General features: G+C 41.0%; 1 protein-coding gene and 1 long non-coding RNA gene across 3 annotated transcripts in view; one reads left to right on the plus strand and one right to left on the minus strand.

Moving 5' to 3' along the window:
- Positions 1-20,361, minus strand: part of LOC121668031 — a 32,726-nt gene that overhangs the window by 6,146 nt on the left and 6,219 nt on the right. Inside the window, exon 2 of the long non-coding RNA XR_006017228.1 lies at positions 74-133. This is a non-coding gene — a long non-coding RNA (uncharacterized LOC121668031). The remainder of the gene's footprint in view (positions 1-73; positions 134-20,361) is intronic.
- Positions 830-19,129, plus strand: MYL1 (myosin light chain 1). 2 transcript variants are annotated; one of them, XM_042035413.1, is made up of 7 exons: positions 830-1,115; positions 11,810-11,837; positions 14,967-15,110; positions 16,728-16,901; positions 17,425-17,502; positions 17,979-18,021; positions 18,810-19,129. In XM_042035413.1, the coding sequence occupies exons 1-6, from the start codon at positions 990-992 to the stop codon at positions 18,005-18,007; spliced, it is 579 nt and encodes a 192-aa protein (XP_041891347.1). In that variant the 5' UTR covers positions 830-989; the 3' UTR covers positions 18,008-18,021; positions 18,810-19,129. The 2 variants fall into 2 exon arrangements, with proteins under 2 accessions (XP_041891347.1, XP_041891348.1); XM_042035414.1 differs by lacking the exons at positions 830-1,115; positions 11,810-11,837 and adding exons at positions 10,696-10,779; positions 11,542-11,566.

The raw sequence follows: 20,361 nt of genomic DNA on the forward strand, positions 1-20,361 counted from the left end.
AGGTGAAAACAGAAGTGCCTCCATTGCCTGATGGCTAGTTTCCAATAATAAATACATTACAAACAATACATACCTTTCAGTATGGGAAGACAATATCCAGCTGATCTCCATTCTATTAGGGCACAGCTTATCCCTAGGAGAGGAAAAAGAAGATTAAAGGAAGCAATTTTCAATTTTAAACACAGTCTTAATGTGATGGAAAGGAATAGTAAGAACAGCTGAGAGACACCCGAGGTCAGGTCAGGGAGAGATGCCTTGGCTGAAGGTTCTGTGGTGTTTTCCGTATTTGTCTGCTTTATTTTTAAACACCCAGAGCCTTTGCTTGAGCAACACTTCCTTGAACAAAAAGGAAGCAGAGGAGGAGAGAGGGGCTGTAGAGAGAGAGGCAAATGGGGTTGCAAAATTATGATCCCCCCCAGCCACGAAAGTCAAAATTACTATTTGAAACTGAATCCTCCTGGAGTACTACACAGGCATGGGGGAAAAGGGGCCGGGAGGGAAGGAAAGAAAGAAGATTTATTACTTAAGCAGAACTAAAATTCTGATGAGGAAAAGGACCATTCAATCCATGCCCAAATTTCAGATCAACGGCAGATATGAAACTGGGCTTGTTATATTTCCCTCTCCTTTGCATGCTTAAAAAAGACAGGCAAGGTGGATTGGGTTTTAAAGGGGAAAAAAGTCCCTTGATCTCATAAAGCCCTGAACTCTTATATTCCATTTATAGCTCTAGCTAGAATGACATCCCCCTTGATTATCAGGCTGTCCAATCCAGCTGCATGTGTCAGGGCTGTATGAGGCACTAAGTGAAATATATATATGCCCTTACAGAGTTTAACACATCGGATCCTCCTCCAGGGCACAGGCTGTGGCTCATTCTGACCATTGCTCCTCTCCCAGGAATCACTTGTTAAGTGGTTTTTGTTTGGTTTTTTTTTTTTAACTTTTTTTTGAGGGGCACTTTTACTTTCCAGTTTAAGCAACACAAAATGGCACCAAAGAAGGACGTAAAGAAACCAGCAGCAGCTGCAGCACCAGCGCCTGCGCCAGCACCAGCACCAGCCCCTGCGCCAGCCAAGCCCAAAGAACCCGCCATCGACCTCAAGAGCATCAAGGTAAATGTGTGTGTGCTGATCACAGGCCCACAGGGGAAAGGCAGTAGAGTCCTGGGTAAGAGTTGCAGTGAAGTGTTGCATGTGTTTGGTTCTGGTTTGGAGACTGCAAGGAAATGAATGAGTAACCTCAGCTGATAGATTTGCTGACGTGCCTGAGATTTTAACTATTTTAGTAGCTTTAGAGTGTAAGGCATGGTGCATGATTTAACACAGGAGTGAAGCCTGGGGATGTCAAAAGTATGTTGGAGTGTGGACCTCAGACATTTTACCCAATTGGTACCAGTCTCACTTGTTTGGTAAAGATAAATTTTAAAAAAATGACACAAAAACAACAACAACAAACAAAACAAAAAAAAAAAAAAAGAAAAGAAAAAAAAACACCTAAAGTAGATACATGAGGACAGGAAAGTGGTTACTGAAACTTGAAATACAATGTTTTCTCATAGCGCTGTACTAAAACCAATCTCTTATAGTTTAAAATTCTTTTCCAAATTTTTGAACCACCTGATGACGCTTCGGTCATGTGCTTTGAGATCAATATGACTTACGTTTAAAAGAAACAAAACAAAACAGTTTAAAACAGGGAGATTTGGCAGTTTTTCCTATTTTTTTTTCATTTGCACTGTACAACAAACACTGGTGAGACCACGAGCAAGAAAGCCATGGATGGAAACATTTCAAGTGATTTCTTCTCACCCTTACATGTTTGATCACAATTTGCTGCAAATTGAAAGCAACAAAGAGAAAGAGTCTTTTGGACGTTTCCCTCTGACTGCACTGCCATTTGTTCTCATAATGTCTATAGATTTTGCATGTCAACCAACATCACTCACTGTTGCCCTGACCCCTCAAAGAAAACTCCTCCATTTCGGGAGATTCTTTTCTTAGGAAAGAGGAGAGGGAGGCTAAGCAGTTAAGAGATGAAGAGACAGACTAGTTTCTCTTGAGTAGCACTATAAATAGTTATTCTGCACCTACCTGACAAGCTGATTGGTCCCAGGACCAATTCGCTGAATTCTACATAAAGAATCATGCCTATTATGGGTAAAAGAAGGACAAAAACTACTAATAGGACCTATACATGATGAATTGTATTTCAGATACCTTAATATATATAGTATCAAGATGTTAAGCCATTTAGTGAAACTTCTCCAAGTTTACTTTAATTTTACCAATCAGTAGTCAGTATTTTTCTAAAAGAATATGTATCTTCTCATAAGACTGAAGCTGAAGCCATTGAAAAGAGGAAAAAAAAAGACATTTTGAAGAGTACATGAATAACCCACTAGTTTTGAGCATACTGTCTGAAAATTAGATTAGGCCTCACATTGCACTAGATGATAGGGAGCCAAGCTAAATTTCCTGCTAAATAACTTAATGGGATTTGATAGCTTTCTATGTCCACTTAACCAGGAGAAAATAGAATTTTGAACTCCATTGAACCTAGCTAATCTATCTTCATATAAATAATAATATATTACCAGCTAAAAAATGTCAGATTGCACTCTGAGGCATCTTTGCAGTTCACTTCTTTACCCAAATGAAATAGCAGCAAGAAATATACACTGGTAGAACAGAGAAAACTCTCCAGGTTTTGTCATATTCAGACTGATAGAAGAACATGGAATTTAGGGAGACTTTCTTTTGAAAGATATCAGGCAAAATATTTTCTTCTGGGTCCCAACCAGCCCCCATGGGTTGTTACCCCTTTTCACATTTTGAGAGTTCAGGCAGTGAAGGGACACAATTTCATGTTATAAGTAATTTGCCTAGGATATGTGGCAGAGTCAGGAATCAAAGTTTTTGGAGTCTTAGCCAAGTCCCTCAATTATTTCTCAGTCCTTCCATTCAGCCACCAAAGTCTCAGCATGATAAAAGGTACAGCACCATTTCCAGCAAAACTTTGGAACCAGAGAGTACTTAAAACTAAGCTTTTGGCTGGGACTGAATGAACAGTCCTGACCTGGGGCTCTTTGCAGTGATTTACCAGACATGGAGACAAAACCCACATCACTTTAAAGAAGGGGATCAATTGGGCTATGCTTCACTCCTCAGGGAATTAGCAGCCATGCCAGAGGTTGCTACTCAGGAGAGGTGACTGGGAATGTCAGGCTACAGTGCCAGGATGATTTGGGGAGCCACACAGCAGGTAAACACACAGAGAGGATTTGTTAGCTTTTATAAAGACACATCCAAGCCCCTTGTTACAGCTGGGGTGGGTAAGGGTAGAGTTGCCTAACCAGGGCTTACAGCTTACATTTGGCTGTGTACTTCATTCTCAGTTGGCATCAGAAGTCATAATAGTCTCCAAAACAAATATGGTGGTTTACAAACACAAGTAGTGATTCTCTTGGTGGTACCTCCCCACTCAGATGCCCTTCTTGGCCTATCTCCAGGGAATCTGGTTTTCTGAACTTTTTGGGATACACGTTTTGCAACTTTGGCACTTTTTTCCTCCTTTCTTAGGAGGACTCAAGCTAGGTTTGTCTATCACCATCAGAAGCTGTGATTAAGTTGCAACAGGCCATTCATTCTTTTCTGTTCTTTATCCATCTCTTGAAATTAAGCCAATTAGAGCAAATGTATGGTGATTTGCTAGTGTCAACAGCATCTTATACAAGATGTTCTATTTTTGAGCAACATCTATGGAATATAAAACTGAGTGACAGGAACCCAACTGGTAGACTCAAATCTCTAAACTCAGCCCTTTTACGGCTCAGTTTGGGTTACAGCATAACAACCATAGGAAGAGAGTCAAGGCAGAGACGAAGAACTTGGTTTTAAATGGAAATGTGAAGACCTATTTCCCTCTACTCAGGGAACACCATAAAAACTCAATCTGCTTTGCACAAGCCTTTCCAGACCAAATGTATATTTCCAATTTTCTTTATTACTAACACGTCTTGGATTTGCATAGGCACAAAAGTTAAAGATTAAATAATAGCTGAGAAGAGAACAGGGCAATGGATGCAGCTGAGAGCCACCAATGGGAACCAACCATGACTAAAATCAAAATGACCATAGAGATAATTTTCTTAAGAGACCCCCAAGAATTCTGTACACCCCTAAAAAGACAGTTTATCTGTTTTATCAACCTTCTTCTCCCATACAAGCTTGAGTGAGAAGGAATGTTTAAGTGATGAAAAACACTACTGTGGGTCTATGTCTGCAACAACTGGAATGAAACATGAATGATGCAGATGTCCCATGCTTGGCTTAGCAACTGAGGCAGTGGGAAATGGATAAACTTCCCATTGCGCAAATCTGTATAACTTAGTCCCTATTACCAACAAGAAAAGCATATTGGTTTCCTAGTGGAAATCTAGGAGTCCTTCCCACCACAAGTAACCAGCCCTTGGACAGAGCCCAGGCTCGTAAAATCAACTAGGATGCAAATGCTGAAGATGGTGAGTGCAGTGCTTCGCAGGCTTCTGCTCTGCAGATGGTGATCTGAATGTGTAGCGCCCTGATCTGGTGTCACGTTAGGTCCTTTGCTTCAAGGATACAGCTGAGTATCCTCGCTTGAGCAGAGACAGAGATTGGACAAGTGTCCACAGTGGAAGTGAGGTTCAGGGGTACACAAGGTTTCCTATGCTGGTGTTTTTAAGACTGAAATCCCAGGACATCAATTATACCATGCCCAACTGCAGATAAGCCACCCAAATGTTTAGGAGAAAAATAATTAAAAGCTACCAACTAGTAAAGGCTTGCTAAAATCTTGTGTAACTGTGTGATGCATGATGACGATGCCTGTTGCATGGAAGCAAGCCTGTGATTGCTTTTAACTGAAGAGCTCTAAGAGCAGTAAAAAGTATTTCTCCAAGTGTCGTTATTTCTTGTTACATTCCCTACTTGAGTAGATCATCTCTGAACAGACATTGCTTTGGATATAACCAGAGAGAGATAAACTCACTAAAATGCACTGACAGAAAACTCCTGGGCTGGAGGGCAAGCAGCACTGCAAATGTCAGCTGAAGCACTCGGAGAGCTGTTGTGCTGCAGACAAACTCCACATGAAGCTGTGGAGTGAGAGCAGGAATGTCAACGGTAGCTTTGCTCAGAAGCGCTGTGGGGTTTTTTAGGAAACAGCAGGTTTTTACTTGAAACTTTTGGATCAGGTCTTCAAATTATGCCTGATCTAGCTCCAGCTATGACTCCAGAAGGATTCCCTAGGACTGGTGATCTGTTGGACAAGGTCACCAGTCCCAAGTGTCCGTACAGGTAGGAAGGGGACAAGCATCAATATAAATTCAGTCTTAAGAAATGTAAAAGTGCCTCTCTGATGCCATCCAGACCAGCTTCCTGCTACTGCTTTGACCCGTGACACAACACCACCCAGGATCCAGCCCGGAACAGCCCCAGCCACAGCCCTCGCCTCTCTGAACCTCGCCACTGACATGTCACAACCCATGCTGCTGACAAACACAGGACAGGCAAGGCATGGCATAAAAGTGTCACAGGACAGGCAACTTGGACAACAGATTGCTGCGCACCAAGACATCCCCTTGGGACGCTGTTGGAAACGACACACAAAAAACCACAGCTTAGTTTTGTTTACAAAGTTTTCAGAAGAACTTTGCCTCCTTTTCTTCCTAAACTGCTGCTAAGCAAGGAGTCCCTCAAAAGTAGAGAGTACCCACACATATTAGTAGAAATTTTTCCTTAATGTTGCTAACCAGAAAAATTTTTTGAAAAATAATGATTTTTTTCTTTAAACAAGATCCATCCTTAGTAATTCACAGCTTTAGCAGCATTTAAAAAAGAATACCTATAGCCTTTGGAGGCTCTGGTGAATGGCAAACCTTGGTAGAAACAGCGGAATTTAAAGCAAATTACACAAAATATAACATTTTAAGAGTGCACAGGGTAACTCCAAGTGTTAACAGGAGTCACGTGGCAGAGCTTTACTCCCATCAAACAACCCCACAATATTTCTAAAATACTGTTTTAAGCCCCCTCAGAGCACAGAGACATTGTAAAACATAGTAACAAGATATTTGAGTTAATCTTACATAAAGCAAGAAGGTGACAAATTTAGCCAATGACAAGCAGAGAAAGAAGTTGTCTGTAAGGAGATATGAAACAAGCAACCTGGAAATTTGCCCTTGTTTCACTAAGGCTTTATTACATCTTATACCAACTGCCAAGAAGCACTTTCAACTGACTAGTTTACCACAGAGCACTTAAATGTCAAGTAGCAAGGGTTTAAATTACGTTAACACTCTAACAGTGCCGCTGGGAGGCATGTTAAAACAAGAAGTCCCTGCAAAAGCAGGGCTCCAGAGCCTCATATCTTGTGTATCCCCTTGATTATACACATTCAAGCACAAAAGCAATTAGAAAAGGAACATGTTTACAAATGAGTACTGCTGAAGGCACTTTCCCCCTGAAGCTAATGAAATGTGTTTAAAAGGGTATGATCAACAGTGCAGCTAGAGTGCATATCACACCCAGATATTTCAGAAGGGCATATTAATTAAACGTCAAGGCTCATCCAAAAGTTTTTGCACAGCTGCAAAGCAATTGTGAAGTTACAAGTTTTAAAAATCTGTAAACTGGAAAGTTACACAAAATGTTTGGGAAAAAAGTCAAATTAATCTGCAGTCAAGTCATTTAAACTCAGAGATATTTTTTAATTATTATTTCAAACCTCATAGTATCACACATGCAATTTTCTCTCCTGTATTAATGGTGGTTGTTTTTATTCGTTCTGCAATTGTATTTCTAGGCAGCTCTGTTCTCAAAACAGACCTCAGTTTCTCAAAAGCTCTTCTGCTAATGTTTCTCTGCCTCACATGACAGGAATCTAAATCCATCAGGCTGTTAATTCTTACTTAAATGAGAAGCAGCCTCTCTAAAACCTATGGCATTGATTGCACAAGTTACGTAACTGAGGCAAGGGATGGGAAAAGGACAACCTGCTTCTCAGAGGGGTTTGGAAGCTGTGTAATCCTGCACTCAGTGATCTCTACTGGAAAAGATGTGCAGCTGTATTAATCAAGGAGCAGACATTAACGGTGAGCAGGTATCATACTGTAGACACAATCCTAGCTTAACTTCATTAAAAAAAAAAAAAAAGAAAAAATTCCTCTAGTCCTCATAGAAGGCTAAATATACAAGAGTATTATAGGAGACTCAAATTTTATCCTCTCTGATTTTCCAAGATATCTGATTTGTTTTAACCTCTTTTAAAGGCAGTGCCTTGAAATATCTGATGACTCTTTAATAAACTCCTCAGATGACTCACTTCTTGTCATTCATCCAAAAGGTAACAAGCAGATGGAGCAGCTTAATGCTTTAACTCTCAGCAGCACCCTTTCCCAGGGCTTTTCATCCTGTCCAGACCTTTCCTGAGTTACAGTGAGCAGAAGGCAGCTTCCCCTCAGCACAGCTGTACTCACTCCCAGTACCCACCAGCCTAAAGAGGTGAGCACAGCATCATACTGTAACGCTTGGGGCCCTAAGGCACATAAACCAGTGACTTTTGGGAAATCAGGAACTTCGTTAATAATTTGGAAATAAGGATTTGTGTGGATTGGGTCTGTGTTTAGCTGGTGATAAAGAGTTACATACAACCCCATCCACCCCACCCAATAACTGGGACCTGGTCAAAATGCCTCTAGCAACAGAATTACTAGAAGGTGGACACAGATAATGCAAGGAACAAAGCAAAAAAAAGCCAAACTCAAAACACACCACCTTTTTCTTTGGCACAGATAGCCTTCTGTATAATAACTCTGCCCATAAATAAGGGCTATATGAAGTTAGAAAAATCCAAGGCGTTCTGGTCTTTCCCAGGTGTTTCAGTTGCTTCAACCTTTCATTCTTTTTGCTAGGGGTCGGGCATTCAATTTTTGTTTAACTGGACTCCCTGAAATATCAAAATCATCCCTAAAGCCTCAAGACTCACAGTGTCCTCTGACAATGCAGAGAACACTGCCAAGATCAGAACAAAGACCAGATCACTGCAAAATATTTCTTTGTCCCTTTTGAATTTTCTGAAAGCTCCTTGTAGAATCAGAAATCTCACCTTTAATTTCTTTTAAGGAGTATTTGACATATTTTTCATCTAGGCCATTTTGTAGGGGCCCTTACTGAAAGCAAGTACACCTTAACCCCCCAACAGACCTATTGTCTTAGAGCAGGGCTGTTCTTAATTTAAGTGAATGCAACATGTCCATGCTAGAATATTCCTCCCCAGTAAAATCTTAGTGAGATTTTATTCAAGGATCAGTACTCAAATGAAGGGCTGATATGGTGCACTTGTTTTTCCTCATCTGAAATCTGAGACAAAGTCTTATATGGTCAAAAGATAATTAGATTATGTGTAGACCCCTCTCGATTGATAGATATTTGATAGCCCATTTAATCCAGATGAGTAATCCAGGTACCTGTTTTCTATGCCCAAGACAAATGCACTCCAATTATTTTTTGCCTGGCATCTTTTGGGATGAGCTTTGTTGTAGCCAAACATAAAACTTATCTGCTCAAGAAAATGAGTCTAAGTTTTCCCTAAAACAAAAAAGAAACAAACAAAAAAACAAACAAACAAAAAATTCAGATCTGTTTTCAGGGGAACACTTCCCAGTTGCCAGCACTGCAGAGCAAGATGCTGAGGGCAGAAGGAAAATTCCACAAAAAGCAACATTCTACATTGACCCAGACACCATTTCAGCTCTGCCAAAGTCTTTGAAAGCTCATCTATTAATTCATGGGGAGTGATGGCAAAGATCTTGATGACCTTTCTCACGTGCCCAATTTCCAGCCCCAGCCAGTGTGAATCAGGAGCTCTGCACTGTGCTAAACTTATGTCAGCAAACCCAGTGCAAAAACACCAGTCCCTTTTCTATGCAGCTGCACCTGATTGTGGCTACACCATCAGGAACACATCCCTGTTCCCACAGGCTAATAGATTACAAATAGCAAAAGAAACACCAAAACCCAACAACAAACCAATCAACCAAAAGCAAAGGATTGTCAGTGAAGCTTTTTTTCATACTCAGTATATTTCCAGGTATTTCTAAAAAAATGCAAATAATTTGTTTGAACAGAGCTTTTTCCAGCTAAAATGGCAAGCTCAGAAAAATCTTCGCAGTTGCATCTTTATTTTTTTTAAATAGGAGGTAGGAGGTTAGTATCTCAAATATATTTAATTTGACTGTTCTGTTTAGAAACACCAGTAAAATTAAGTCAGCTTGAATTTGATTCTTTCATTCAGAGTCCTCAATATACTGAAATACACAATCACAAAGGTTATGCTTCTCTTCAGGGTAACGAAGTAAGCTACAGGAGAAAGTTTTTCTCACTAATCACGTCTCATCATTAGAAAACCAGGAGCAGTGACTGCTTAACAGAGGCAAGCAATAGAAGTCAAAAGGGGGGACTTGAGTTCAGAACTGAGAGTCTGTTGTTGTCACACAACTATTCCCACCCTGGCTTCATGACATTCTTGATCTGGTTGAGGCAACAGGGAAAGGAAGAAGCTTGGAGCAAATTTTGCTAATCCTTTACATGTCATAACATCCATTCAGATATTCGACCTGGTCTTGGGGGATGCTACATGGTGGGCCTAGGTCTTTTCTAGTAAAAAAGCTGCAGCCTCTACCTCCTGCTCCCTATCTGTAGGCCCACCATGACCACCCTAAAACCCAAAAAGTAAGTATCCCTTTCCCCACCATAAACAGTCATCCTTCCAGTTCACAAAGACTTTTGGGGTCCTTAGCTTCTATCACTGTTTCTCCTTTGCCTCAACCTCACAAACACCTGAGCAGCACCACTTCTGCACACACCTGTGAGCTCTAAACACAGCACCCTGGTGCCCTGCCTAACCCCAGCCCCAGAGGAAGAGTATCCTAGAGATCACAGGCTACCACGAATATAGATTTTCCACTGCCCTGCAGGGTACATCTACACATTAGCCACTGACTTAATATAATTGGTTCCAAAATACACAGATAATTATTCCTTTTAAAATGTTAAAAATTTGGAAAACATGGTCAGTGCAGAGGAAGAGCTTCACAACAGGATACCACCTCTGTTGACAGATAACTTTTCTGCTCAGTGTCAACAACTCGATCCCCCTGAGCAGACAGGCAGCAGAACTACTCTTCTAACGTTGGGCACTGTATTATCCATGTAAGGGGTTGAGCAAAGCCCAGCAAAGATATGAGGACCATTCAGCTGCATCTCATACATCCTGCAAGCCATGTGTATAACCAGCCAGCTGGGCAAACATGTGGCACTCCTCACCCTCAATGCTCCTTGCTCACTGTCTCTACAGCTTATCGGAGAAATAGAATCCTTCCCTATAAGGAAGTCATGGTAGATCTGGACAAGGAATATCTCCTCCGGATGGTATGGACCCAGAAAGTGCTGACGTGAATCAAACTTACTGCTTGTCACTCCCTGCCCCTCTACAGCCTCCTAAAAATAGCCATCATAAGATGTCTATCAAGACATGGAGCCTCCTGTCACTTTGCCCTAAGAAAGCTAAAGAACTCGCCAAGGGGAGGGACCTCTTCCTTCTGACACCTAATCCAGGCAATGCCGTCATCACTACCGGATAAATAAGGGGAAGAAAGGCAAGGAAAGCAGGACCACTCTCAAGACCTCTCAGCTAATCCTTTCTGCCTTTCTTCTGCTCTGCATTTCCAACTCAATCATGGTGGGTGCACTGGAAAGCTAATGGTTAGCAGCCAGCCAGTGTATTTTACATAAGTAAATGGGGCTTCTTGCCCATGTTAGGTCTTGGGGGGTGGGGGAAGGACAGTCCAGAAGACAGTTTAGGTTTGCTTGGTTTTCCTGTCTAAACTTAAAGGACTATGCAAGGTTTTCCAGCTAGCCTCCAGTTCCGAACTAGGCAACAGTAGTGGTGCAGCTTCCACAGCTTCCAACAGAAGGGTTACAATTTCCTAACCTTTTTTTAATCAAATGCAACCACCTAAAGTGGTGAGGAAAAATTGTATTTTTATATAAGCAAATATCATAGATTAGTACTTTATGAAACAACGTACCATCAAAAACTAATTTGAGACATAAAGGGATTGATTTAATTTCTGTGTTAATGAAAAGAACCCTGCTTGTTTAAAAATATTACTTCAAATTGCATAACTAAAATGGATCTATGCTGAAACAGTAAATGGACCTGATGGTAATTAATGACTTCTTTGTTAGTTAAGAGACTTTCAATTTTTGTTGCTTCTTGCCATAGCTCTGGCTTTCCTTGTGACGTAGATTTTATTGAAAACTTTAAGAATAGACTTGCTGATGCGTTTTTACACAGGAAGTTGCTAGATTAGGTTGCTATGGCCTAACTACATTAGACACAGAAGTGAAAGCACACAGGTACTTTGCGCTATTTACTTTCTCTCAGTGCATTTTCAGCAGTACTAGTTCTTTTTTCTCTCTCTTTTCTCCCCAACTGCAGTCCTTCTCTGCTGATGAAATCAATGGTAAGTGAAATCAAAGTTTAACAGGGGGCAGGAGGGGGAACACAATGGCTACCAAATGCTAAATATTCACTAGCCTTAACAGCTCTTTTGCTATCTGCATTACTTCTGCACATTTTACAGGCCAAATTTTTGCTCTTTTGGAAGATGACTCATGGATTGAGCTGGATGCTTTAGAAAACACACAGGTTGTCCCCCAGCCCCCCCTTCCTAAGCTATTTTTTGTGATTAATTTCCTTCCAACAGATCGAGTTCTCCAAGGAGCAACAGGATGGTAAGTTACAAGAGAGCTGATGTGTTTTACATGTATGTGGGTTCAGAAAAGAGCTACAGGCTCAGAAATTAACTTTTATGAAACAATGAGCTAAGACTTCATCTGGTATAAATCACCACACTATTGACTTCAGAGCAGTGCTGATGACTTATGCTGAAGAAGAAGGTGACCGTAGATCTACGTGTAATTTATCTGGATGTTTGTTTACACGCTATCTGAACTGAGAAGTTTATACCATGGTACAAAGAGGAAATACACTGTCTCTACCTACTGAACATTTTTCAGTTGTGCTCCTGTTCTGGCTCTTCACAAGGATGCTGAATATAAGTCTTAAACTTGACCATCCCAGGGGAAATAGGCAGAAGGAGGACAAGAGGAGGAGGAAGTGGGTTGAAAATTTGACTTAGCTGCAGTGACTTTGCACTCTCACGTGAACAGAAGAAGCAAGAGTTCTACGTGTCAACTTCTGACAGGAGGTGTTGTGGAAGGGGAGGAACAAATGCTGTTTTACTGTAAAAATATTCTTTAAGCATGCAAATAGCCAGCAAATAAGTGACCTGTGTAAACTGCTGCTTACACAATGGTCTGGATATGCTGCAGTTCTTGAGCATCTCACTGTATTTTTTGATTCACAAGCAACTTGCAGCTTCCAAACTTTTTATTTCAATCTTCTAGAAAAAATTCTGACATGAACAATAATTCTAACTGAAGCTCTGAAAATCTAATTTTAAGTGTTTCAAATAGCCTAAGAGACGCATTTGGGCTAGATTAAGTAACATCTAAAAATGTCAAAAAATCAGTAGCACATATATTAGACTGAAGAAAGTGTTTCAAAAAGAAGATACAAGGATTTCCTAGAAATTCAGAGGGAGTGGAATAGCTAGAAACAGGTCTTGAGAGAGTCTTAAACTTTGTGAACATGAGCCTGTTCTCAGTTACATCATCAAAGCAATAAGGAGAGGTATAGTGCAGCAAGTGAGACTGGTAACAATTCTCTTCTTGCAGTTCAGACTCTCTTGGTCACAAAAAAAGTCATTTGGACTCTTCCTTACTTTTTAATTCTGAAACTTTTACAAAAGGATTGGGAAGGTTCATGGAAAAATGTCCTCGATTCAAAGCTGCTGGCATGTATAATGAAGCAAAATATTTCTTACAGCTTCCCTATGTATTTCAGATCATTCAGCTGCTGTAACATTGCAATGACTGAACCTAGCAGCAGAGAAATGGAAACTACTTGAGAGAGGGAGAATTTCCCTGGAGCAGAGATGGCTCACCCTCAGTAACTATTTCCATCGCACAGGTTGATGCACCAGTAGCTGTGTAGTACCATCCTCAGAAAGATTTTAAACATGCTTGCTCCAGCAGAGGTATAAATTAGGACTGGCTATTAAAAAAAAAAAATTGAAAATAAAAACCCCACAGCAAAGATATATTGCAGTGAAATGCACGCCTGAGAGACAAAAATAAATCAGTTCTTTTCTCCAAGCTGGAGAGCTGTGTTCAGAACCCAGTGAACATAAAACTTCATGGGGTTTACAAAATGCAGAAACTCTCCGGATGGCTTTGCTATTAGCACACTGGCATTGTTTTATACTTCTCTGCAGCTAAAGGTCATTGATTTAGCAGATGAAAGATTAGCTCATATGGTAGAAATCACTACAGCTCCACTGATCTCAGCTTCTGGAGCTGATACCAGGAAGCTCTATACAAGTCCCGAAGGCCATGATTTCATACCCTGCAATAAAAACTGTAAAGAAAGAGAGTTAGCAGCAAAGGGTTATAGGTGTCTCACATCAGACAGTAAGAGGATTAGTTTCAGATGTATTAGATTACAGCCAAGCAGGCTGACACTCTGTATCAGCACTTTTACTGGGTGCCAGCAACAACTCCACCAGGATGGTACAAGGAAGACTAAAGCATAAACATAAATACCTCTGCATTACATGTTCCCAGCACAAGATGAATGAAGACATGATCCGAAATGTGGCTTCTTACTCCTAAACCTGCCCCAAAGCAGAATGAACATTCCACAGGCTGCAAAACCCAAATCCTGTCTGGCTGCTGGATGTGCATCACAGCCAAGGAAAAAACATTTTACTTGGTTTACTTGGAGCTAAACCACAGCATCATCAGACACTGCAGTGCAGAAGAGATCAACAGCACAGTCCAAGATGCTTGTGGCATATGAAGTTCAAACATAGCTTTTTACCCACACAGTTGACCTTTGTCCCATCCTCTTTTTTTAAAGACACAGTTCTTTATTCAAAGACTCTAAAAAAGCCATAAAATATAGTAATATGATTGACACGGAACTTCACAACAGAAGATGAAGGCTGGCAATGCAATGAAGGCAACTATCTGTGCTGATTTTTGTAGGAGAAATGCCTGTACCCAAAGGCCTTGTCCAACAAGAGGAAATAAGTGAACACTGATCACTTGGCAGCACTGAAGGAAGTGAAGTCTCAAAGTGAGAACACTGGAAATGCACAGGAAAAAGCACCACGAGTACTTCCACTGGAAAAGCAGAATATGCATTCATCTACAAGAAGCAGGGACACTACAAAGCACAGAAAAAAAGAGGGAACAAACATGTTTAGAAATCCCATTGTTAGGCAATTTTAAGGGAAAACAACAGTAAAAGCATTTGAAATCCACCTTCTAGTTTCCTATTAGCACTGTGCAGTTGAGATGCTGGGATTGCAGGCAGAACCCACTGAAGCAGGCAGAGGGTTTGCACTGCTAGGCACTTGACAGTCCCAGTTCTCTGGAGAGATAAGGTGGAGTGGATAACAACATTTTTACCATCTGCTGCTACATCATGTGAAGAAACCTGTTCCTGAATGACAACGTTGGTAGAGAACTTATCTTCCCCCTGTCCTTGAAATAGCTACAGGGTCAATCATAAAGCTATTGATGGTTATTAGAACCAGGAAAGATATGAAAGGTAGATATAAATGTTTAAAAATAGTGAAACAGAAATGTCAGAGGGGAGGAGTTTTTCTTGGGACTGTGGGCCAAAAATTCCCCTGGCTGACTCCCCTGGAGTCAGTGGAACAGTGCCAGGAGACAACAGGCTCACATCTTTGTCCACAGGGAGCTGCCTGGCTCAATGTTGCTCTTCTCTTGCAGACTTCAAGGAGGCCTTCCTCCTCTTTGACAGGACTGGTGATGCCAAGATCACCCTCAGCCAGGTTGGCGATATCATCCGGGCACTGGGGCAGAACCCTACAAATGCAGAAATCAACAAAATCCTGGGAAACCCAAGCAAAGAGGGTAAGTGCCCTACAGTCTTTTGGGCCCTTCTTGAGACTGAGGAACAGAAATGAGGCAACACCAATAGTCACAGCAGGAGAGAGGGGAGCTCTTACTCTGATGGGGAGTGAGGGGGACTATGCAACAATACATGGTATTGCACTAATTTCTTTGGAAGAAAATGATGCTGATGGGGAATAGAGGAAAACCTTCTCCTTAGGACATAGGGAGTTCTCTGTAGGGACCATTTTGGTGTCAACTCAGTGTAGGCATAACACTCATTGTTGCTCACAGTCCATTAGTGCCCCAGCTTTTCCTTGGGGAGCTGTGAGTCCTTTTCTAACAGCTGATACTCAGCTCTTCAGGTCCTTCCAGTGCAAGAATTTCTGCACAAGCCAAGACATGTCCCAGGACTGGAAACCCATCTGTATATTTCAGCTGACTGGAATGGTATTTCCAAAGCTCCTACAAACCTGGGCACACTGAGGCATATATTGGCCATTTATTATTGCAGCCCTTTTTTATTTCCTTTTCCTCCCTTTTAGAGATAAAAAGAAAGGATAAATAATGTAGTCCCCTCCTTTTATAAGGATCTAGAAGCAGGTGATCCCTGATTTCAGTCATGCAGAACCATATTAAAATAAGCTAAATTATATTCACATCCTCTGGCCTGGTAAAAACAGCTCTGAGCAACAACTTAGAAATCTTTGGCACCAGCAGGAAGCATTGAGGACGAACACGGAGGTGACATCATACCAGGACTTGAAGTGATTCCAGCAATAACTGACAGTAAATTTGATATAAGCTACATAGCAAAATAGGTTTTGTAACAACTGTATAATGAAAAATATCTGTCACATTTCCATCTATTATATTTTGCTACTGCCCAGATGAAGGCTGGCAATGGAAAGATCCAGGAAGAAGGAAGAAAGAATAGAAAGATTATTTTATTTGGCAGCCTTGATCAAAAAAAAACCAAAAACAAACCCCAAAACAAAGCAAAACGAGCAATAACTTTTGGTTCATGAGAGGAAAGGGGTTAGATGAACTAAGCTCAGGAGGTCTTAAACCTCCATTGTGAACATGCCCAAATTTACTATTGGCAACCCACCACACTGTACTTTCCTAGTTTTAATTCGTTTATTTTTTTGCTAATAAGCTCTGCCACCACATCAAAGAGACCCTGAAGAGGTCAGTAACATGTGAGCAACCTCAGGGGCTTGTCTAAATCACCACATCCCACTCTGGTTATCTTTTCCCCATTGCTGGGGCTCAAGATTTTTGTTTGACTGTATTCTGCAGTTCCCTCACTCTCCAAATCCTTTCACAGATTAACTCATAGAGCAAATTACATTTCTGAAAGAAAAATATAGCATGCACACAAGCATACAAAGCTATGTGAGAAGGATCCTGGAGCAAGGATGTGAAAAATCAGATGTATGTGAAAATTAACTCACAGGATAAGAGAATCCAGATTCTGCAAAGGAACTGTCAACTTTTGGGGCAAAGACTAGAGTAAAGGCTAGAAAAAGCTGTGAAAATGAGGTAGGGGAGGCTCTCCCACATTTGAAGGCAAATATGTCTAAGGAATACACATACAAATGTCTAGCATATAGCAACTGGTGTTTTTTCTCCCAGAGTTGAATGCCAAGAAGATTACTTTTGAAGAGTTCCTGCCCATGCTGCAAGCAGCTGCCAACAACAAGGAACAGGGCACCTTTGAAGACTTCGTTGAAGGTCTGCGTGTCTTTGACAAGGAGGGCAATGGCACAGTCATGGGTGCTGAGCTCCGTCATGTGCTGGCTACCCTGGGTAAGGGATCATCCTCTCTGCAAGCTCCTCAAACACCGCTGCTGTTTGAAGGCATGAGAGAGGGTGGGAAGGTAGTCCAAACAGTTCAAAGAAGCAGGAGGCTACCAAGTCAGACAAGACTCTGGGTTTCCTAACTGTGAATCCACAAAGAAAGCAAACAGAGCTTTGGGGTTTCTACTAAAGACCAAAGGAAAAGGCTAGGCTTATGACACCTAAATTCAGGCAAGATATTACGAGTGAGTGTTATTTGACGAATAGAGAGAAAAGTGTGTACATCTCAGCGACATAACACAAATGGACAAAAGTAGAGGATTTGCTGCATAGTTTCTTTACTCTGTGGGAATAACTAGAATCCCTATGCATATACGTCTCTGTCTTCTAAAGAAAGTTGAAATTAATTAAGTTCATGTTATATATAGGTGTTTTTTCACTATCTCAGAAAATAAGGAAAGCCTTTGGAAAAGCTGTAGGTTTCAGCCTCAGTTCTGTGTGGAAGAATGAAACAAGTTCTGTCCATTCTCAGGTGAGAAGATGACAGAAGAAGAAGTAGACGAACTCATGAAAGGTCAGGAAGACTCAAATGGCTGCATCAACTACGAGGGTAGGTGCAAGAGTTCAACATCCACCCTACATTTCTCCTCTCTTACACTTTCATTACAGTGGGCTTTTAGCCTCTCAGGCATATCATGCAAAGCTCCAGCTGTGTTAGGTCAAAAGACTTATGTGTGAAAACGACCGTGGCAATATGCGTATCCTGCAGTCACACCATGCAAAAGACTCAATTCAGCCACAGCAGAGGAGGCTGTTTTGGTCAATACCAAATCTCTAGACTCTGACTTTATGTAGAGCAGTTGCAGTGATTGTATCCAATAGCTACTGTCTTATCACACTTCAGCAAGAAGAGAGCTTGATTTGTACAACATTAAACACTTAAAACTTCCTATCACCCTATCAGATCAAATCTGACCAGGTACACATTTTTAATGCTATCAGCTCATGAACAGCTGTTATTTTTAGTTATTTCCCAAGGTAACATTTGCTGCTCCTTCTAACTAGCGTATCTGTATTTTTCCACAGCATTTGTAAAGCACATCCTGTCTGTCTAAGAGGAATTCTCCAGGTACCAAATGCTATGTTGTTCTTATTTGCACGCTTAACTTCATCTGCTTGCTATGCTTAAAGGCTTCTACATACCCATGGCCAACAGAGGCTACAAAACCATGACACCAACATTTCCCCAACAATATGAAAATAATAAAATGAGACTTTTGTCCAAAAGCAAAGGTAGCAGGAGTGAAGGTTCCTGGCTGTTGTTCACAGCCCTGTAACTCATCGCTGTTTAGTAGGTTTTTCAAACACAACGCAAATTGACAGCCTGAGACATTTATCCTACAAGCACAATTGAGATTTTTTTTTTAACTGAAATCAAAGCAACACATTCTAATAATTTGTAGATTTCTGTTAAGACAGAGTGGACTGAATACTCATGTGAGCTACTGAGAACAGGTCTTCAAACAAAATAATCATCTGAAGAAGTATATTGTCACAGTCATGAACAATAGCCAAAAGAGGGCTTCAAAAGTATCCAGTTATTTAGCAAGTAGGGGAAAATAAAAAGAACAACCCCCCCGCCCCCCACCCCCAACCTTTATATGCTAGTATTTTTCCCAGAGAAAGAAAAAAAAGAAAAACACAAAAAACAAACCCCGAAACAGCAGCTGTCTTTAAAATGCAAACAAACTATTGTGGGCTTATGTTAATTGTCAGTTATTCTATCCAAGGAAATAAAAATTCCCAACTGTAGGAAACAAACACCTCAAAACAGAAACCAAGGGCTCAGTTTGTCATTTTGCAAGTGTTTCTTCAGCCAACATCGACTTCAAATACAACTTTCCCATTCCTTCCCAGAACAAGCCAAATTCAGAAAGACCAGATGGCACTCAAGATTTGCCTGAAATTCTTCCTCAGTCTGTCACCATCAACATGGAAACTGCATAGAACCGGATGATATGACTCCAACCCCACCACTTTTTACCAGTACATCCATGTATCACCTTTGGGCCACTACACTTCCATTTAAAAAACCTGAGCTTTTACCAAAGCAAACCTCATGGAATAAACTCTTACCATCCAGGGTCCATCCATCCCAGCCATCTCTTTCCATGTTATTTGCGTTGAAAATATGTAATTTCTTGGAAAAATAAAGCATCCATTAATCCTTGTGGTCACTTTGTGGCTATAAAGTCTTTTTTTCCCCATCTGTTCAAACCCGCTCAAAGCACTATTCAGCAGTTAGTTCATTTTCCATTTTGTGGTATATTGCATACCACAAAATAAAGTTTTATAAAAGAAATACAAATACAGACATTTCCAGTAGGTCACTCTACTTGATCTGAATGAAAAATTCTTTGTTTGGGGTCTGGGAGGAGGAGTAATTAATTAGGGCACTACCACCAACATCAGCATTTACAACATTTTTGGGAGAAGAAGACCTGGTATCTGTTGTCAGAACACCTCCAAAGGTGGCAAGACCCAAAACCAGGCAGGGTGGCCCTGCTGCAGGGCACCTTGCAGAGCCACTTTTCCCAGCAAAATCTCCTCTGTACTGCTCAGTAGCAGCTAAACAGCATTGCTAGGAAAGAATCCTACCTGCTGTCTCTATTTACAGCTTTATGGACAACTAGAAAGAGCAATCAGAAGTTAGAGCCACCCTGAAATGCTCTGTAACTGGGAAAAGACCCAGCCCCAGGCAAGAAGGGGCCAACTACCCCTTCTGCAGCAACAGTGGGAACAGTCATCGCTCAGGGAAGTATTGTTACATTCCTGCCCTTAAATGTAGCTCCTCTCTCTTCCTTAAGTGTTCACGAAACTTAATCCACATCTGGGTATCAGCCTGTTCTATTAAAATTCTACCTTGCCTTATTGAGTTGCTATGCACAAAGTGACCATAATTCAAGTGCCAACAGGTGCAGAGTGGTGGCTGGCACCAGAATAAACCACAGCCATTCATACAACAGCTGCCTTTTTTCTGAGGCTTCCCAAAAAATCTCCCATTTAAATCCTCACCATGCTGGTACACAGGGCCAAATGAACCTGTGAACTATACCCTGCCCAGAGACTTATGCCAGCAGATAGTTTACAAAGGGTTGCAGTTGCTACACTCAAAATGCAAAGAACCCAGGGCAGAAGAAAGAAGAAAAAAGGAGTTATTAAACTTCATCCTAAAAGGGCAATTAAAAAAAAGTGCAGGTTACACAAGCAGACTCAAAGCACTGCTACACACCCTACTGCTCCTCAACATCCTGCCTATACACCCATGCTCCAGGCAGCTCCTCTTTCCAAGAAACTGTGGATCGCAGTTGTTGGGAAAGCAAAAAAACTGAAAACCAAACCAATATTCCATATATATATATATATATATATATATATATATAGTGAAAAAGTGGCTGACAGCATATAC

This window comes from Corvus kubaryi, unplaced genomic scaffold, assembly GCF_017639235.1.
Source record: "Corvus kubaryi isolate FWS band 111438036 unplaced genomic scaffold, C.kubaryi_AGA036_p1.0 37383, whole genome shotgun sequence".
Classification (NCBI taxonomy): Eukaryota; Metazoa; Chordata; class Aves; order Passeriformes; family Corvidae; genus Corvus; species Corvus kubaryi.

Coding starts and splice junctions, on each gene's coding strand:
- MYL1 (XM_042035413.1), top strand. CDS start 990: ATGGCACCAAAGAAGGACGTAAAGAAACCAGCAGCAGCTGCAGCACCA. Junction 1,116..11,809: donor TCGACCTCAAGAGCATCAAG/GTAAATGTGTGT, acceptor TCCTTCCAACAG/ATCGAGTTCTCCAAGGAGCA. Junction 11,838..14,966: donor CTCCAAGGAGCAACAGGATG/GTAAGTTACAAG, acceptor CTTCTCTTGCAG/ACTTCAAGGAGGCCTTCCTC.